This window comes from Herpailurus yagouaroundi, unplaced genomic scaffold (assembly GCF_014898765.1).
Source record: "Herpailurus yagouaroundi ecotype Mexico unplaced genomic scaffold, PumYag 100, whole genome shotgun sequence".
Classification (NCBI taxonomy): Eukaryota; Metazoa; Chordata; class Mammalia; order Carnivora; family Felidae; genus Herpailurus; species Herpailurus yagouaroundi.
In genome coordinates this window covers 22,781,861-22,801,076 of record NW_024412391.1, presented here as the reverse complement: position 1 = coordinate 22,801,076, position 19,216 = coordinate 22,781,861, and the positions used below count along the sequence as shown (strand labels likewise).

Below are 19,216 nucleotides of genomic sequence, written 5' to 3'. Positions count from 1 at the left end.
GTTGAGCTCATATTCCATCTTTAATTATTTGGTCTTATGTACCGTTAAGATGCCTAGATGTGATACTGAAGGGGGCTCAAAAAGAAAAGAGAGTAGTTATTTGATGTGGAGAACAAAATAATGCAAGTCAAGATGTTATTCTCCTGGAGAAGAACCTTAACAGTAAAGGGTGTTGAATGAAAAGTCAAAATTTGAATTTAAAGTCATACCAAAAAAAGTCTTATTACAGAAGAGACCAGAGAAGTTTTGCAAGTGTAACAAATTAGAATATCTGGGTTTAATGATTATTAAAGGTGTGTTTGAAAACGTTTCTGTAATTATTACATCATTAGTTATCACTTGTAGATTCAAATGAAGAATAAAATTCTTGATTTAAATTAGCATAAAAAGGAAGACATGAATACTAAGGTATTTAGATAAAGAAAGTTGGCTTGATGACTCATTCTTTTTTGTCAATCTACAACAGAAAATAGCCCTCTTATTCTTCTGAGTTAAGAACAACCCTAGAAAGTGATGGTTCATGATTTTGGTATTCTGGAGTCCTATCAATGCCCATTTAATTTTGCAATACTTTTTCCATTTTTGTAAAACACATAAAAAAAACGTTACAATTATAAGTATTAAAATAAATTTTCTTTTAGAAGTTTTGGAGAATTTTCTTATATGCCCTTGAGATGCCCAAATGTACCCCAATGCTTGGCAAATTTGTAACTGAAAACCCAGGCACCATTTATTCCAGATCCGTATGAAAAATTAGAGAGCTGATTCTATGACTAATACAAACTATTTTTATTCAATTAGGAATTCGTTAATGATGTAAACTATGATACTGAACAAATTTGCCTCAGGCAATTTTATATATTATTAAGGTTATTAATTGATAATGAAATTATGTTTTAACAAAACTTACAAAGCTGAGCATCTGCATGGAGAGTCCCTCCTTTAGGATTCAGTTTCTGGGTTTGAATTGCAGGAATGGGTTTATATGATTGACCTGTAGCCCTATACATGGCCTGAACCCATAATATTCTATCCTGTTCATCATCACTGGCAAATATCACCGTGTCTCCTTCTTTAACCGCATTAAAGAACATCTGTCCACCCTGAAGGCCTGTGGAGAAAGAAAGACATCATTAAAAAAAACTTACGTAGTTGGCAGAGTTTTAAGCTCATTCCCTAAATGGTCTCATAGAAAAGAATGAATTTGATATCAATAGCTCGATACTACTAAGAAAAGTTTAAATTTCCGTACTACTTTAAAAATTAAAAATAGCCTAGGGAAACAAATAGTTCATGGCACAGTAACATTATGTAAGCCATATAAACCTACTCCATAGAAATATATAGTGTATCCTGAAAGCTCAGGCCAGAGAAGAAAGTCTTCTTTTGGCACATTTCTAATGCTAGATGCAGGAGAAATATACGGTAATTTTAGCAGAAAAGGCAAAAATGATGCTTTTATCTGTATGGCATCTTATCCTCTGCAAAATTCTTTCACAGAGATGACATTTTTCATTTTTCACTGACCAATTAGTGAACATGATCACAGATTCCTACTTTTCATCTATGTGAAATTTTTAATCTCTGCATTTATTAAATCTATGTATTCCTTAATATTGCTTTATTAATTTCATTCATGGTCACATATTCATTAATTCATTCTCTTACCAATTTTAGACACCAAATGTCTACTACATACCTAGTATTAATATGGAGGTAAGGAGAGAAGTATAAGAATGTGCTATTGGGGAAAAAATTGATAGACTACATAAAAGTTCATTGGTCATTTCTCTCCCTATTTGTCTCTTGTAACTTTTTGCCTTCCACTAAAGAAGTTTATGTAAGCAGTGCTGATATTGCTCACAGAATTTTTCCAATTATTGTAACTTTCACTATTGCATCCTTGTCCTAAAGACAACAGAAATGATGAGTTTAGCCTAAAGCTAAGTAGTCCGCAGAAAGATAGAAGTCGAATCTCATGAAGTCTTGTCCAGGTACCTCAGTGAAATATGCACCCTATTCATTCAGTGGAGCTTGAAACGTAGAACAGAGACAGGAGAGTTATGAGAATTTCATGAATACATAGCAGAGAAAGAGATTCAGCTTAGAATTACCTGGGTGGGGATCTGTATAATCCACAGTGTATCCTTCAAGCTGCATTAGTTCTTGTGGTTCAGACTTTTTTTCTCTATAACTGCACATAGCGAAGGTATACTGGCTAACCTGCACAAGAGAAGGTTTGCAGATTGCTAGCATTAAATCTCTTTTATTTTTTAATCAGAGGATTCTTTGCCAAATTTTAAAAATTCAATAGGTGTTAGCATTTTTCAAAACCTAACTCAGAAACGAAAGCACCTTTCCTCTGCCAGCTTGCAGTTAGGCCCTTCCATGCCTACAATAACATTTCCCAAGCCGATGATCTGCTGGCCAAGATTCTATGAGACATTAATAGAAGCATCATAAAAAAGTATTCATGTTAAAAATAAGTTTGAGAATCACTGGGTTAAATAAAGATAAACAGGCTTCTTCTACTGCATGTTTTGTGATGGCCTTTAGTAGGCCAACATACTTTGCGAATCTCTAAGAGTAAGATATAACAGAAGCATTCTCAAACGTGTATGATCATGGAACTACACTTTAAAATGTACTTATTTCCAGACTTCAAAAAAAAAAAAAAAGATTTCAGGGGTGCCTGGGTGGCTCAGTTGGTTACGCATCTGAATTCGGCTCAGGTCATGATCATCTCACGGTTTGTGAGCTGGAGCCCTGCGTCACGCTCTCTCAGCTGTCAGCAGAGCCTGCTTCCAATCTTCTCTCCCCTTTTTTCTCTGCCCCTCACCTGCTTGTATGTGCACACAGACGTGTGCTCTCAAAACAAACAAACAAACAAACAAACAAATAAAAAGATTTCAATAAAAATTGGGAATTTACTGGCCCACATAAGCAAACCCACAGGAAGGTCCAGGGTGGAATGAGTTTTTTGGCAGCCAGAGACTCAACACTGCCAAGATCACTCTGTGTCTCCATTCTACTTCTCTTTTGACTCTGGCTTCATTTTCTTGTGCTGTGGTCTCAGTGACCTAGAACCACAGTGGCCAACAGCTCTTCAGTCACCTCCCTGACTGTCCCACCTGGAGTCTTAAGGCCATATTTGGACCAATCACTACGGCTAAGGGGTAAAACTGACATTAGTCCAGTATGGGTCAAGAGCTTACATCTGTGGCAAAGAATGTCAAATGCTCCAATAGGTGGGCTCTGAGATGTTCCCCCCAAATAGAGAGGGGAAGTGCTGTTCCCAGCAGGAGAAAAGAATGTTTGGTGGATTAACACTTAAACTGCAAAATATCGTAGAACACAGGATTCCATGGAAAACAGTTTGGGTAATGTGAATTATGCCCCCTTTCCACTTATAAACATAAATGAAAGTAAGAAAACACAAAAAATACCTTCCAATACACAAAAACTAAAGAGGGATCGAGAGCTAATTATGGAAAAGAGTTACACAGACTATGCTAAAGTTAAGAAATTCTCCTTATTAAAGGACACCACAAAGAAAGTAAAAAGGAGGGGCGCTTGGGTGGCTCAGTCGGTTAAGCGTCTGCCTTCAGCTCAGGTCATGATCTCGCGATTTGTGAGTTGGAGCCCTGCATCAGGCTCTGTGCTGACAGCTCAGAGCCTGGAGCCTGCTTTGCATTCTGTGTCTCTGGCTTTCTCTGCCCCTCCCCCACTTGTGCTCTGTCTCTATCAAAAATAAATAAAATGTTAAAAAAAAAAAAAAAAGAAATAAAAAGGCAAAGCCATAAACTAAGATGTATGCAAAACATATATTCAGCAAAGAACTGCTACCTATCAATACGGGCTGACAGAGAAGAGCAACAACTGAGTGTCACTAGGGAAGAGGCAATTCTGCTTCAAGACTGTAGCATCACCTCCTGAGTTTCCAGCCTGCTGGAAACTTCCTAGTAGGTAAGCCTCACTGTTTATTATGCAATCCCTTTGATCCAGCAAATCTTAGAACTTATTCTGAGTAAACAAATGGAAAATATTCAAAGATGCATGCGTGGTATGTTCACTGCAGTACTGAATGTAAGCAAAAACTGGAAAAACCAATAGCGGTTTGGTTAAATACACTACAACATGATCACACAGTACAATGCTATTCAGCCTTCAAAGCACTTACAACAGATTTTTTTTTTCAAAGACATATCTTTATTTCTAAGATATAGCATAAAAAGCAGGTGGAAAAACAAAAATGTAGAGTGTACTTTTTTGGATAAACGCTATACATACATATGAACAGGATACAGACGAAAATATTTATACTAATTACTGAAAAGTGCTATTATGGAGGTGCCTGGGTTACTCAGTCAGTTAAGCCTGATCTTAGCTCAGGTCCTGAAGCTCCACATTGGGCTCTGAGCTGGGTGTGAAGCCTACTTAAAAAAACAAAAAAACGTGTGTGTGTGTGTGTGTGTGTGTGTGTGTGTGTGTGTGTGTATACACATACACACATATGTACATATAAATGTACATATACACCCACACATATATATTTAAAGGTTTTTGTCTGGATACAGTCAACGTATATATATGCGTGTGTGTGTGTGTGTGTGTGTATATATTCAAACCCATTTTTCTTTTCTCTTTCCACAAAGGTAATTATCATGCTGGATTTTGTGTTTAATATTCCCAGGCATGTTTTTACAACTTTTATTACATAAATTTTTAGGTTCCTAGACCCAGTTCCAACCTGGTTTATACATAGGCAGGGTGGTTTCCACACCAATAACAAGCAATGCTCTGGATACCAGTTGGGTATCCTACAATATGCTCAATTGCAACACTATACCAACACAGCACATAGAACTCAAATTCCATAGGTTAAGGTTCAGTCCTACAAGACTGCTCCACCCCCACTCCCCCTCAGATGCCAGTCATAAACCCAGACTGTAACCTACAGATGGGAGGTTCTTACCACTCTCTCCTTGAACTCCATTTTTTAAGTTTATTTATTTGCACGCGGTGGGGGGGGGGGGGGGTGGAAAGGAAGGGAGGCGCAGAGATAGAGGAAGAGAGAGAATCCCGAGCAGGTCCCATGCTGTCAGCACAGAGCCCAACTGCAGGGGCTCCAACTCACAAACCATGAGATCATGCCCAGAGTTTAAATCAAGAGTCAGAAGCTTAACTGACTGAGCCACCCAGATGCCCCTCTCTCCTTGTACTTCAGACACTAGTCCAAATTATTACCTGTATTTCTGACTGGCTACAGATCAGGGTTTCCCACAACCTCCTAAGTCTTCCATCTGTTCACCAACCTGAAAAGCTCTCTCAACCCCCTTATTTTGTTTTTTTACAGAGGCTTCATTATAGAGGCTTACTTGATTGGTTAAATCACTGGTCATTGGCAATTTATCCAGCCTCTAGCCTGCCTCCTCCCTGAGGTCTGGGAGGATGTGGGGGGTAGGTGGAAGTGAAAGTTCCAGTTCTAATCACACTGTTGATTCTCTAGGCAAACAGCCCCCATGCTTAGGTGGGCTCTAAAATCATCTCATAAACATAAGACAGCTTTACCACTCAGTAGAAAAGTACAAGGATTCTATGCTAGAATGGGGATAAAGACCAAGTACGTATTTATCACAAATCACAATTGCCACATAAGTAAATTGAGAAAATCAAGTACTTCTTCACACATTTTAACACTTTGTATGAATAAATCATGTACCTTTCTTCTGCAACTTTTCCCCCCAAAAGTTCAACATGATGTTTAGCCATCTTGATACCTACTCTGTTATCTGAACTGCCACACTCTACCCAGTGTCTTAATGATGGCCTTCAGTACCTTCCACTTGTTGCCATTAAAAATAGTGCCACAACGGTCATTCTCGCACACATGTGTTAGAGCTGCCTAAAGGGCTACATCAGGGAAGGGAATTGCTACGCTGGGCATGTGTATCTACATCCTCACTAGACATTGCAAAACTACTTTCCAGTGCATACATACACCAAGGGTCCAGGGGAGCTCCCGGTACTACATATCTTTGCTTAACTTGGTTTTTGAGTCTTTAATATTTTACCAACTTTGACGAATGGTACGTGGCGTGTCTCTATTCTCTGAATTTCTCTGAATTCTCTGAATTCTCATTACTAATACGGCTGAACATTTCCTATTTTTATTAGCCACTTGGGATTTCTTTTCTGTGGGTTACTTTATTAAACAAGTTTGCTCATTTCCTAATGTTATCAGTCATTCAAATCCTTTTCCCATAATCAGTTTTGCAAGAGATTTATTTACCTTTTTGAGCACCTTCAAGGAGTATCTTTGCATTTAGTTACTCCTCCCTATTCTTTGTTTCTATTTCTTAATTTCTGCTATCTTTATTATTTCTCCCTTCTTTTTGGGAGGGCTTCATTTATTCTTTTATGAATGTTTTAATTCATCTACTTAGCTTACTCATTTTCAGTTGTTATTATATAGGTTCAATAAGCCTAAATGCATATATATCTAGGTTTATTCTAAGTTTACCTTAGCTTAATCTCACAAGTTATCATACAGCATTTTCCTTAGTTCAGTTCTAAGTATTTCTCATTTCATTAGGTCTTTTTTACACATGAACTATTTACAAGTGTGCTTTCATATTTGGATGTGTGGTTACATTTTTCTTACTGAGTTTTAAAGTAATTCCATTGTGACCAGAATGATTCAGAATTTTAGTATTTTTTGAAACCTGCTCTGTTGCCTAGGGCATGACCAGTTTTTAAAAGAAGGCACGCACCATCACTGAATTCAATTTCCTTCCTTAGTAAAAACTTTTTCAGTCAGTTTTTATTTTAAAAATGTCTTTAATTCTACCCTATATATTTTTAAAAAAATTTTTTAACGTTTATTTGTGAGACAGAGAGAGACAGAGCATGAACGGGGGAGGGTCTGAGAGAGGGAGACACAGAATCCAAAACAGGCTCCAGGCTCCGAGCTGTCAGCACAGGGCCCGACACGGGGCTCAAACTCACGGACCGTGAGATCATGACCTGAGCCAGAGTCGGACGCTTTACTGACTGAGCCACCCAGAAGCCCCTACCCTATGAATGTTTAGTTGGTTATATAATATTCTAGGCTAATAATCTTTCAGCACTTTGAAGATATTCCATCATCAGAAACCTTACATAATCCACATTGAAAAGTTTGATGAGAGTCTGACTGTGGTCCCCTTGCAGTGAATTTGCCTTTTCTAATTTCTCCTAAATGTACTCTTTATCTTTGTTATCCTGTGTTTTAATTAAAAATTTTCTTTTAAAAGCAAACTCTACCCTCGATGGGCTCCAACTCACAACCCGGAGATCAAGGCGCCTCAAACTCATGACCCTGCATGCTCTACCAATGGAGCCAGCCAGTCCTGTTATCCTATAGTTTTACTGTGAAATTATAGGGAGTTTTAATGTTTATCTTGGTTAATATTTGTAGTATTTCTTGTATCTGATAATTTGTGACTTTTATCAAATTTTAATCTCATTCATTATCTTTTCAAATGTTGACTCTATCTCATTTGCCCTTTACTCTTTCTTCAAATTCTATCACAAGTATCTTGGAACTGTAGATTCTTTCCTACCTTTTAACCTCTGCATACTTTATGCTTCTTCATTTCTCTATGCTGAGTAATTTCTTAAGATTATAATATTCTATCATTAATTACATCACTAATTTTCTCTTTAGATGTGTCTAACCTGTTTAACCTGTCCAATAAAGATATAATTTCAATGACTTTAAAATTTTTACTAGCTCCACATAGTCCTATTCCAAAACTGCTTGTTCATTTTTCATAGTGTGTTTTTTCTTATAGTTTTGAATCAGTTTATAAATTTCATCACCCTAAGTTTAATTATTTTGTAGTTTATACATATGATAGTTATTACTAAAATTCTTGGGTGTATAAATAAGTAGTTTATTGTTCTGTGATTTTAAATTATGAGCTCATATCCAACACCATTTTATCTGTGGATATTTTATAAAACCTACTTTAAAGGTTCATCTCTCCAAAAAGTTTTTTAAAAATGTCAGATGCCTCAGATATATCACCAATCCATAAGTACTTTTTATGTTTATTTCTTAACTTGAGCATTTCTCCCTTAAATTTGTATAAAATAAATTAGAACTTCAACATTCTCTGAGTACAGGCTAATAGTTACAAATTCTCAGGAGTCATTTTTACTCCATATTTAGAGCCAAATATAAATTTACTAGCCTGGGGGCAGTTTTTTTTTCTAGTCCACATTTCACAGTGATCTAGATCTTTTAAGTTCTTTATGAGAAGATCTCTTATCCAAATTCCCACTCTGAGTAAGCCTCAGGGTATGTTTTCTTTGCGTGAACAGTAAAATCCCTACAAACCAACATCAACACCCTTGTGTGTCCAGCTCCAATACCGCTACAAAGTCAACTCACAAGCTTCACTCTTTGGTCCCTGGGGTTTTCCTTTCTTCTTGCAGTTCAGATATGCATGTAAAAAAGATGTGTATTATACCTTACCCAGCATTCCTAGGTGTTTTCCATAAAAGAATTCTTAGCATTACATTGAAGACTAGCCAAGACCCCAATTCAAATGCTTTTGCTAATCCTTCAATTCTAATTTTTTTATAGAGATTCTGAATAATAGGTCTAGTTTTCATATATATGAGAAAAACTATTATATTCACCACATTCCAGCAAAAGAAGTTTGTTGATGGGGTTTGCATGTAAAATCAAAATATGTTCAAATTTAAATTTTTTTTTTCAACGTTTATTTATTTTTGGGACAGAGAGAGACAGAGCATGAATGGGGGAGGGGCAGAGAGAGGGAGACACAGAATTGGAAACAGGCTCCAGGCTCTGAGCCATCAGCCCAGAGCCTGACGCGGGGCTCGAACTCACGGACCGCGAGATCGTGACCTGGCTGAAGTCGGATGCTTAACCGACTGCGCCACCCAGGCGCCCCTGTTCAAATTTATAAGGGAGACTGATAAGACCAGTGACAGACCTATCTACTGAAACTTGGCAGGCCAGAAAGGAATGGCAGGAAATCTTCAATGTGATGAACAGAAAAAACATGCAGCCGAGAATCCTTTATCCAGCAAGTCTGTCATTCAGAATAGGAGAGATAAAGGTCTTCCCAAACAACAACTGAAGGAATTCATCACCACTAAACCAGCCCTACAAGAGATCCTAAGGGGGATTCTGTGAGTGAAATGTTGCAGGGACCACAAAGTACCAGAGACATCACTACAGGCATGAAACCTACAGACATCACAATGAATCTAAACCCATATCTTTCTACAACACTGAATGTAAATGGACTAAATGCTCCAACCAAAAGACATAGGGTATCAGAACAGATAAAAAACAAGACCCATCTATTTGCTATCTACAAGTGACTCATTTTAGACCTGAGGACACCTTCAGAATGAAAGTGAGGGGATGGAGAACTATCTACCATGCTACTGGAAGTCAAAAGAAAGCTGGAGTAGCCATACTTATATCAGATAAACAAGACTTTAAATTAAAGGCTGTAACAAGAGATGAAGAAGGACATTATATAATAATTACAGGGTCTATCCATCAGGAAGAACTAACAATTTTAAATGTCTACACTCCGAATACAGGAGCTCTGAAATATATAAAACAATCGCAAACATAAGCAACCTTACTGATAAGAATGTGGTAATTGCAGGGGACTTTAATACCCCGCTACAACAATGGATAGATCATCTAGACACATGGTCAATAAAGAAACAAGGGCCCTGAATGATACATTGGATCAGATGGACTTGACAGATATATTTAGAACTCTGCATCCCAAAGCAACAGAATATACTTTCTTCTTGAGTGCTCATGGAACATTATCCAATATAGATCACATACTGGGTCACAAAGCAGCCCTTCATAAGTATACAAGAATTGAGATCATACCATGCATACTTTCAGACCCATAACGCTATGAAGCTTGAAATCAACCACAGGAAAAAGTCTGGAAAACCTCCAAAAGCATGGAGGTTAAAGAACACCCTACTAAAGAATGAATGGGTCAACCAGGCAATTAGAGAAGAAATTTAAAAATATATGGAAACAAACGAAAATGAAAATACAACAATCCCAATGCTTTGGAATGCAGTGAAGGCAGTCCTGAGAGGAAAGTACATTGCAATCCAGGTCTATCTCAAGAAACAAGAAAAATCCCAGATACAAAATCTTAACAGCACACCTAAAGGAAACATAAGCAGAACAGCAAAGACACCCCAAACCCAGCAGAAGAGAAATAATGAAGATCAGAGCAGAAATGAACAAAATAGAATCTAAAAAAACTGTAGAGCAGATCAATGAAACCAAGAGTTGGGTTTTTGAAAAAATAAACAAAATTGATAAACCTCTAGCCAGGCTTCTCAAAAAGAAAAGAGAGATGACCCAAATAAAATTATGAATGAAAATGGAATTATTACAATCAATCCCTAAGAAATATAAGCAATTATCAGGGAATACTATGACAAATTATATGCCAACAAGCTGGACAACCTGGAAGAAATGGACAAATTCCTAAGCACCCACACACTTCCAAACTCAATCAGGAGGAAATAGAAAGCTTGAACAGACCCATAACCAGTGAAGAAATTGAATCAGTTATCAAATCTCCCAACAAATAAGAGTCCAGGACCAGATGGCTTCCCTGGGGAATTCTACCAGACACTTAAAGCAGAGTAATACCTATCCTTCGCAAGCTGTTCCAAAAAATAGAAAGGGAAGGAAAACTTCCAGACTCATTCTATGAAGCCAGCATTACTTTGATTCCTAAACCAGACAGAGACCCAGTAAAAAAAGAGAACTACAGGCCGATATCCCTGATGAATATGGATGCAAAAATTCTCAATAAGATACTAGCAAATCGAATTCAACAGCATATAATAAGAAATATTCACCATGATCAAGTGGGATTCATTCCTGGGATGCAGGGCTGGTGCAACATTCGCAAATCAATCAACGTGATACATCACATTAATAAAAGAAAAGATAAGAACCATATGATCCTGTCAATCGATGCAGAAAAAGCATTTGACAAAATTCAGCATCCTTTCTTAATAAAAACCCTCGAGAAAGTCGGGATAGAAGGAACATGCTTAAACCTCATAAAAGCCATGTATAAAAAGCCCACAGCTAATATCATCCTCAATGGGGAAAAACTGAGAGCTTTCCCCCCTGAGATCAGGAACATGACAGGGATGTCCACTCTCACCGTTGTTGTTTAACATAGTCTTGGAAGTTCTAGCATCAGCAGACAACAAAAGGAAATCAAAAGCATCCAAAATGGCAAAGATGAAGTCAAGCTTTCAGGTTTTGCAGATGACATGATACTACACATGGAGAACCCAATAGACTCCACCAAAAGTCTACTAGAACTGATACATGAATTCAGCAAAGTTGCAGGATACAAAATCAATGTACAGAAATCGGTTGCATTCTTATACACTAATAATGAAGCAACAGAAAGACAAATAAAGAAACTGATCCCCTTCACAATTGCACCAAGAAGCATAAAATACCTAGGAATAAATCTAACCAAAGATGTACAAGATCTGTATGCTGAAAACTATAGAAAGCTTATGAAGGAAATTGAAGAAGTTATAAAAAAATGGAAAAACATTCCGTGCTCATGGGTTAGAAGAATAAATATTGTTAAAATGTCAATACTATCCAAAGCTATCTACACATTCAATGCAATCCCAATCAAAATTGCACCAGCATTCTTCTCGAAGCTAGAACAAGCAATCCTAAAATTTGTACGGAACCACAAAAGACCCCGAATAGCCAAAGTAATTTTGAAGAAGAAGACCAAAGCAGGAGGCATCACAATCCCAGACTTTAGCCTCTACTACAAAGCTGTCATCATCAAGGCAGCATGGTATTGGCACAAAAACAGACACATAGACCAATGGAATAGAATAGAAACCCCAGAACTAGACCCACAAACGTATGGCCAACTCATCTTGACAAAGCAGGAAAGAACATCCAATGGAAAAAAGACAGTCTCTTTAACAAATGGTGCTGGCAGAACTGGACAGCAACATGCAGAAGGATGAAACTAGACCACTTTCTCACACCATTCACAAAAATAAACTCAAAATGGATAAAGGACCGGAATGTGAGACAGGAAACCATCAAAACCCTAGAGGAGAAAGCAGGAAAAGACCTCTCTGACCTCAGCCGCAGCAATTTCTTACTTGACACACCCCCAAAGGCAAGGGAATTAAAAGCAAAAATGAACTATTGGGACCTCATGAAGATAAAAAGTTTCTGCACTGCAAAGGAAACAATCAACAAAACTAAAAGGCAACCAACGGAATGGGAAAAGATATTTGCAAATGACATATCAAAGGGCTAGTACCCAAAATCGAAAAGAGCTCACCAAGCTCCACACCCAAAAAACAAATAATCCAGTGAAGAAATGGGCAGAAAACATGAAGAGACACTTCTCTAAAGAAGACATCCAGATGGCCAACAGGCACATGAAAAGATGCTCAACATCGCTCCTCATCAGGGAACTACAAATCAAAACCACACTCAGATATCACCTCACGCCAGTCAGAGTGGCCAAAATGAACAAATCAGGAGACTGTAGATGCTGGCAAGAATGTGCAGAAACGGGAACCCTCTTGCACTGTTGGTGGGAATGTAGACTGGTGCAGCCACTCTGGAAAACAGTGTGGAGGTTCCTCAAAAAATTAAAAATAGACCTACCCTATGACCCAGCAATAGCATTGCTAGGAATTTACCCAAGGGATCGAGGAGTGCTGATGCATAGGGGCACTTGTACCCCAATGTTTATAGAAGCACTTTCAACAATAGCCAAATTATGGAAAGAGCCTAAATGTCTGTCAACTGATGAATGGATAAAGAAATTGTGGTTTATGTACACAATGGAATACTACATGGCAATTGGAAGGAATGACATATAGCCCTTTGTAGCAATGTGGATGGAACTGGAGAGTGTTATGCTAAGTGAAATAAGTCATACAGAGAAAGACAGATACCATATGTTTTCACTTTCTATGTGGATCCTGAGAAGGTTACCAGAAGACAGTGGGGTGGGGAAGGAAGAAAAAAAGAGGTTAGAGAGGGAGGGAGCCAAAACATAAAGGACTCTTATAAACTGAGAACTGAGGGTTGATGGGGGGGGGGGGGTGTTGGAGGGGGGGAGGAAGGAGAGGGTGGGTGATGGGTATTGAGAAGGGCACCTATTGGGATAAGCACTGAGTGTTGTATGGAAACCAGTTTGACAATAAATTTCGTATTAAAAAAAAACTCAGATGTTCTTAACAGGAAGCATAAATAAAGCTGAAATACAAAGTGTAAAAAAATGTTCAAATTTGTCTTATAATTAAAATATAATTATTAGATTTCAGGGGACTACTACACAAAGTAATACTTCTGTGACCAATTGTTAACAAAACAGGAAATATATCAAGCCAATTATCCAAAAAGTTCCCCTTTTTATTCTTTCATTTGGAAGAATCATATAAACCTGGCTGAAAGAAAGTCTCCTGACACATCACCACACGAACAATCTGGAATCTGCTGGGAGAAAGATGACTAGCACAGAAAGGTCTGCCTTCTCTGCATGGCTTGCAAAAATATCTCCCACAAATATTAGTCGGAATTTATAGCTACCACTGTGTTTGGTACTCCAGACAGGCTCCCCAGCAAGACTTGTCCACTTTTATTCATTTCTCTACCTGAACTCCCAAGCAGGAATAGATCACCTCCACCTTTGAAATTGCATGATTTATATAGATTTCCTAATCTAGTAAGCCCTCCTCCTCCCTCTAGCACCCTTACAAACTTGTCCCCTTCACACCTAACTGCATTTACTTGGCTGTTGTCTCTTTGTGACTCACTGGCTCCCACAGTGCCTGGCATATCGTCCCTGCCTTTTAATTTCTCTGGGAAATTAAACTTATTTCAATTTAATAAAATTATTCAGCCAACGTTTGAAAATCTATTATCTTTGTTAGGACAGATCACATACTTACCTTGTTTAAAAAAAAATACTAATAGTCTAGCAGTCCAAATTACCCTACTTGTACTCTTTTTTAAAAATTTTTTTTAACGTCTATTCATTTTTGAGACAGAGAGAGAGCATGAATGGGGGAAGGTCAGAGAGAGAGAGGGAGACACAGAATCTGAAACAGGCTCCAGGCTCCAAGCTGTCAGCACAGAGCCCAACGCGGGCCCGAACCCACGGACCGCGAGATCATGACCCGAGCTGAAGTCGGACGCCCAACCGACTGAGCCACCCAGGCGCCCCCCCTACTTGTACTCTTAAATGAATCCTCCTCCACTTACCATTCAAGTAATATTAGATTTTTTAAAATGTCAAACACTGTACTTAAAATGTTCAGGAAACAATAAACATGAGGCTAAGTTCATTCCTTTATCCAACTAGGCTGTCTGAAGCACCCAGAGTGTGATGGACCCACTTTTAAGAGCCACGGAGGAACCAGGTCTTAGTCTTCCAGGTATACCAATAGCTACGATGTGATCACAGTCCTAAGAAACCCATTAAAATCACAAGATCACTAGGAAAAAAACAAAATGAAATATCAAAGAATAATTGAAAAATGGCAATTAGGGAGTGATTATATTAAAAAGAAATTCTTAACTTCCTCAAAAACATCTGATTCATGTGAGACCTTGCTATATTTTATGTTTTTACTATAAGAAAAAGGTAAAGCCGAAATATTATAAGCACTGCAAACTGAAAACTCATCAGGAAAAATGGTAAGATATGTATTATGTAATAGTATAGATGGGATTGGATTTCTCAGCATTGTAGGTTTACTTTCTGATAGTATTGTCCTAATATTCTACAAGATATTTAATCAGTAAATATTAATGAATAAAATACTGTTACATTTGATAGAATTATAGATGTCAGTTGGGTGGGGAGGATCTTAAGAACATTTGGAAACTAGAGACTATGATATCTAGAGGACTCAGGTCTCACTAAATCACTAATAATTAAAACCCAGAGTTAAGCTTCAATGAAAAGAAAAAATAAGATTATTCCATAGGACATACTAGTATTGGGGGATCGGGGTTCAGGGCCCTGGAGATAATGATCTCTACTCCAGAGTTCACAGAAGAGCAAACTGACTTTCCCAAGGTCACTCAGAACGAAAATGTCATCTTGAGTCTAGAAACATAACTCTCCTCAGATACAGTTAGTACTCCTTCTAATATACCACCTTATTTTATAATTGGCATTCTAAAGCTTATCCTGTTTTCCCACATAAGCCAATTACCTCATATATTCTATGGTAACATTATCATTTAAGATAGCTATAAAATATACAGTTATATGTAAGAATCTATAATAAAAGACTACTAAGACTACTAAGGTTATGAGAAAGAAATTGAATAGCAAGTAATTTGAGGCATTATGCATTATTCTTTTATTATCTTCTTCAGGTACATATTCAATACATCATTTGTTTCATTTGTTTTGCCTTTTATTTTACTTTTAATTGATTGTCAAGTTAGCTAACATACAGTGCAGTCTTGGCTTCAGGAGTAAATTCCCAAGATTCATCACTTACATACAACATCCAGTGCTCATCCCACCCCCCCCCCCCAACCTTTCACCCCCATTAACCCTAGTTTGTTCTCTGTATTTAAGAGTCTCCTATAGTTTGCTTCCTTCTCTGTTTATAACTTATTTTTCTTTCCCTTCCCCTATGGTCTTCTGTTAAATTTCTCAAGTGCCACATATGAGTGAAATCATGTGAGATCTGTCTTTCTCTGACTGACTTACTTCACTTAGCATAATACCCTTTAGTTTCATCCACAAATGGAAAGATTTCTTTTTCATTGCCAAGTACTATTCCATTATATATATACATATACATATATATAGTATAACATAACATAATATAAATAAATATATGTGACATCTTCTTTATCCATTTATCAGTTGATGGACATTTGGGCTCTTTCCATAATTTGGCTATTGTTGATAGCGCTGCTATAAACATTGGGGTGCATATGCCCCTATGAATCAGCACTCCTGTATCCTCTGGATAAATTCCCAGAAGTGCTACTGCTGGGTTGTAGGGTAGTTCTATTTTTAATTTTTTGAGGAACCTCCACAGTTTTCCAGAGCAGCTGCACCAGTTTGCATTCCCACTAATAGTGCAAGAGGGTTCTCCTTTCTCCACATCCTTGCCAATATCTGTTGTTTCCTGAGTTGTTAATTTTAGCCACTCTGACAGGTGTGAGGTAGTATCTCAATATGGTTTTGATTTGTATTGCACTGATGATGAGCGATATTGAGCATCTCTTTATGCCTCTGTTTGTCATATGGATTTCTTTGGAAAAGTGTCAATTCATGTCTTTTGCCCATCTCTTCACTGGATTGTTTTTCACGTATTGAGTTTGGTAAGTTCTTGATAGATTTTTGATACTAATCCTTTACCTGATATGTTATTTGCAAATATCTTTTCCCATTCTGTAGGTTGCCTTTTAGTTTTGTTGACTGTTTCCTTTGCTGTGCAGAAGCTTTTTATCTTGATGAGGTCATAATAGTTCATTTTTGCTTTTCTTTCCCTTGCCTCTTACGACATGTCAAGAAGTTGCTGCGGCTGAGGTCAAAGAGGTTGCTGCCTGTTTTCTCCTGTAGGATTTTGATGGTTTCCTGTCTCACATTTAGGTCTTTCATCCCTTTTGGATTTATTTTTGTGTATGGTGTAAGAAAGTGGTCCAGTTTCATTCTTCTGCATGTCGCTGTCCATTTCTCCCCGCACCATTTGCTTAAGAGACTGTCTTTTTTTCCTTTGGATACGCTTTCCTGCTTTGTCAAAGATTTGTTGGCCATACATCTGTCGGTTTATTTCTGGGTTCTCTATTCTATCCCATTGGTCTATGTGTCTGTTTTTGTGCCAATACCATGCTGTCTTGATGATTACAGCTTTGTAATATAGGCTAAAGTCTGGGATTGGAATGCCTTCAGCGTTAGTTTTCTTTTTCAACATTTCTTGGGCTATATATGGGGTCTTTTGCAGTTCCATACAAATTTTGGGTTTATTCTAGCTCTGTGAAGAATGCCGGTGCTATTTTGATTAGAATTGTATTTAATGTGTAAATTGCTTTGGCTAGTATTGACATTTTAACAACCATTATTTGTTTTATACTAATTGTTGATGATATCTTTAATGAATATAAAATTATAACCCTTTGATGTGTTTAATACTGCTCTTAAAGTTTCCTTGGTCTAAATATTGTCACGCTTTCTCTCTCTGTTCTTACTGTTTTTTTTTTTTTTTTTGTGGTGTATCCTGGAAAGTCACCATACATATGGATTTTGTTTTTTAATCCCATTCTGAGAATCTGACTCCTAAAACTTCTATTTACCACATGCCTATTGCTGCCTTGTTTTTTTTTTTTTAATTTTTTTTTTCAACGTTTATTTATTTTTGGGACAGAGAGAGACAGAGCATGAACGGGGGAGGGGCCGAGAGAGAGGGAGACACAGAATCGGAAACAGGCTCCAGGCTCCGAGCCATCAGCCCAGAGCCTGACGCGGGGCTCGAACTCACGGACCGTGAGATCGTGACCTGGCTGAAGTCGGACGCTTAACCGACTGCGCCACCCAGGCGCCCCTGCTGTCTTCTGTTTTATGTTTACTAAAGTTTTCTAGGCATCCTAATTTGTAGACTTTAAAACTTTTCAAGGACAGAGTTGACCCCATATTTTCTCTATTGAAAATATAAACTAATTTCTGATTGTTTCTTACATAACTTGAGGAGTACAGCCTGTTTTTATTACTGTATTCATTAACTTTGAGTTTATGTTTCACATCTTGTTATAATTACTTCATACATCCACAACTTGTTCAGGAACAATCCTCATGTTTACAAGTGTTGGGCTCAAAGTATTTTATAACATTAATAGAGATTCAGCTATATTTTCTATCATTACTCTTTAATTCTTTTCTATTTTAAGTTTCCTATTCCCGAGAAACTATACTCCTTCATCTCAAATACCAGGAGCTCCTCTTTATATATTTTCAGGAAGGTGACTTACAGATCTTGGATGTATACCAAATTCTCAAGTCAATTTTCCATTAATTCTCTGTAGATCTAACTCTACTAATTTCTGTATTTGAGTGTAACACTCAACACACATTTTTAATTGAAAAAATGTTTTAGAAGAAATCGAAAATACCTTCCTCTCACTAAATTTCCTGAAATGTGGGAAGTCTGTATTTCTGCAGACTAATTTCTTTGAAATATCAGAAAATGTTCCTTTTATTTTTATTTTCACCATTGCTCTTATCACTACTTCTGTTTTATCTGTGCTCTCTTCCCATTTAGATAAGCAGATTTTGGTCATACTGAGTATTTGCTTTCTTTCCTTAGTATAGGTAGGTAGGGTTTTGACTTCACACTTTTGAAGCTTCTCTGGTCTTCCATATTACTGATTTCATCTATGTCGTGTTCATTCTGTACATTACCTAAAATGTGGACATCAACTTGTTTTTTGCCTTATTTTTTAGAGCTCTTTTATTAATCTCAGCCAACTCTCATTTTCACTTTTCAATAGTGTCCATGTTTCTTATAAATTAAACAAAATCAGTATATTTGATTTTAATATTACAGAATCCTTTGATAGGTCTCCATAGGTCTCCACACTACCCTGCCCCTTTCTCCATCCTCAAACAAACAGTGATCTTGCAAGGTCTGATTTCGGCAAATGACAGGAAATCCTCATTGATTCCCCTTCATCTCCTACTAGAGAACTGACAGGAGGATTTACCTCTTCAAACTCAAGCTGGAGAGAAGTAGAAATGAACAGCTCTCTCTAACCCAATTTTCATTTTCTAGCAGGCATTTATGTAGTGAGATGTGCATAGGAATTTTTCCAGCTGCAGTGCTGTGGTGCTCTACATTCAGAGGCAAAACAAAGTATTTGAAAATTAGATGGCTTTTGCATTTTTTGCTTTTGGCAAAGTTATGAAAGGAACTAATTTAGTTATAAGATGACAGAATATTAAAAATATTTTTTTATGATATATCACTATGTGCTGGGGGAATCTAATTTAGGAACTTACACACACACACACCGGTTGAGAAACTGAGTGATGTGACAAAACCATTTCCATAAACCTACTTAGGTGAGCCGAGTTCATTCATGCTTATATCTCAA

The 19,216-nt window shown here is 37.4% G+C and overlaps 1 protein-coding gene across 17 annotated transcripts in view; it reads right to left on the bottom strand.

Annotated features, from left to right (window-relative positions):
• The window catches only part of CADPS2 (calcium dependent secretion activator 2), a 555,001-nt gene that overhangs the window by 159,626 nt on the left and 376,159 nt on the right, over nt 1-19,216 (bottom strand). For all 17 annotated transcript variants that reach the window (XM_040472104.1, XM_040472105.1, XM_040472110.1 and 14 more), the window contains 2 exons: nt 2,115-2,223; nt 911-1,111 (listed from right to left, as the gene is read on the bottom strand). In XM_040472104.1, coding sequence (XP_040328038.1) covers nt 911-1,111; nt 2,115-2,223 — 310 coding nt within the window. The remainder of the gene's footprint in view (nt 1-910; nt 1,112-2,114; nt 2,224-19,216) is intronic.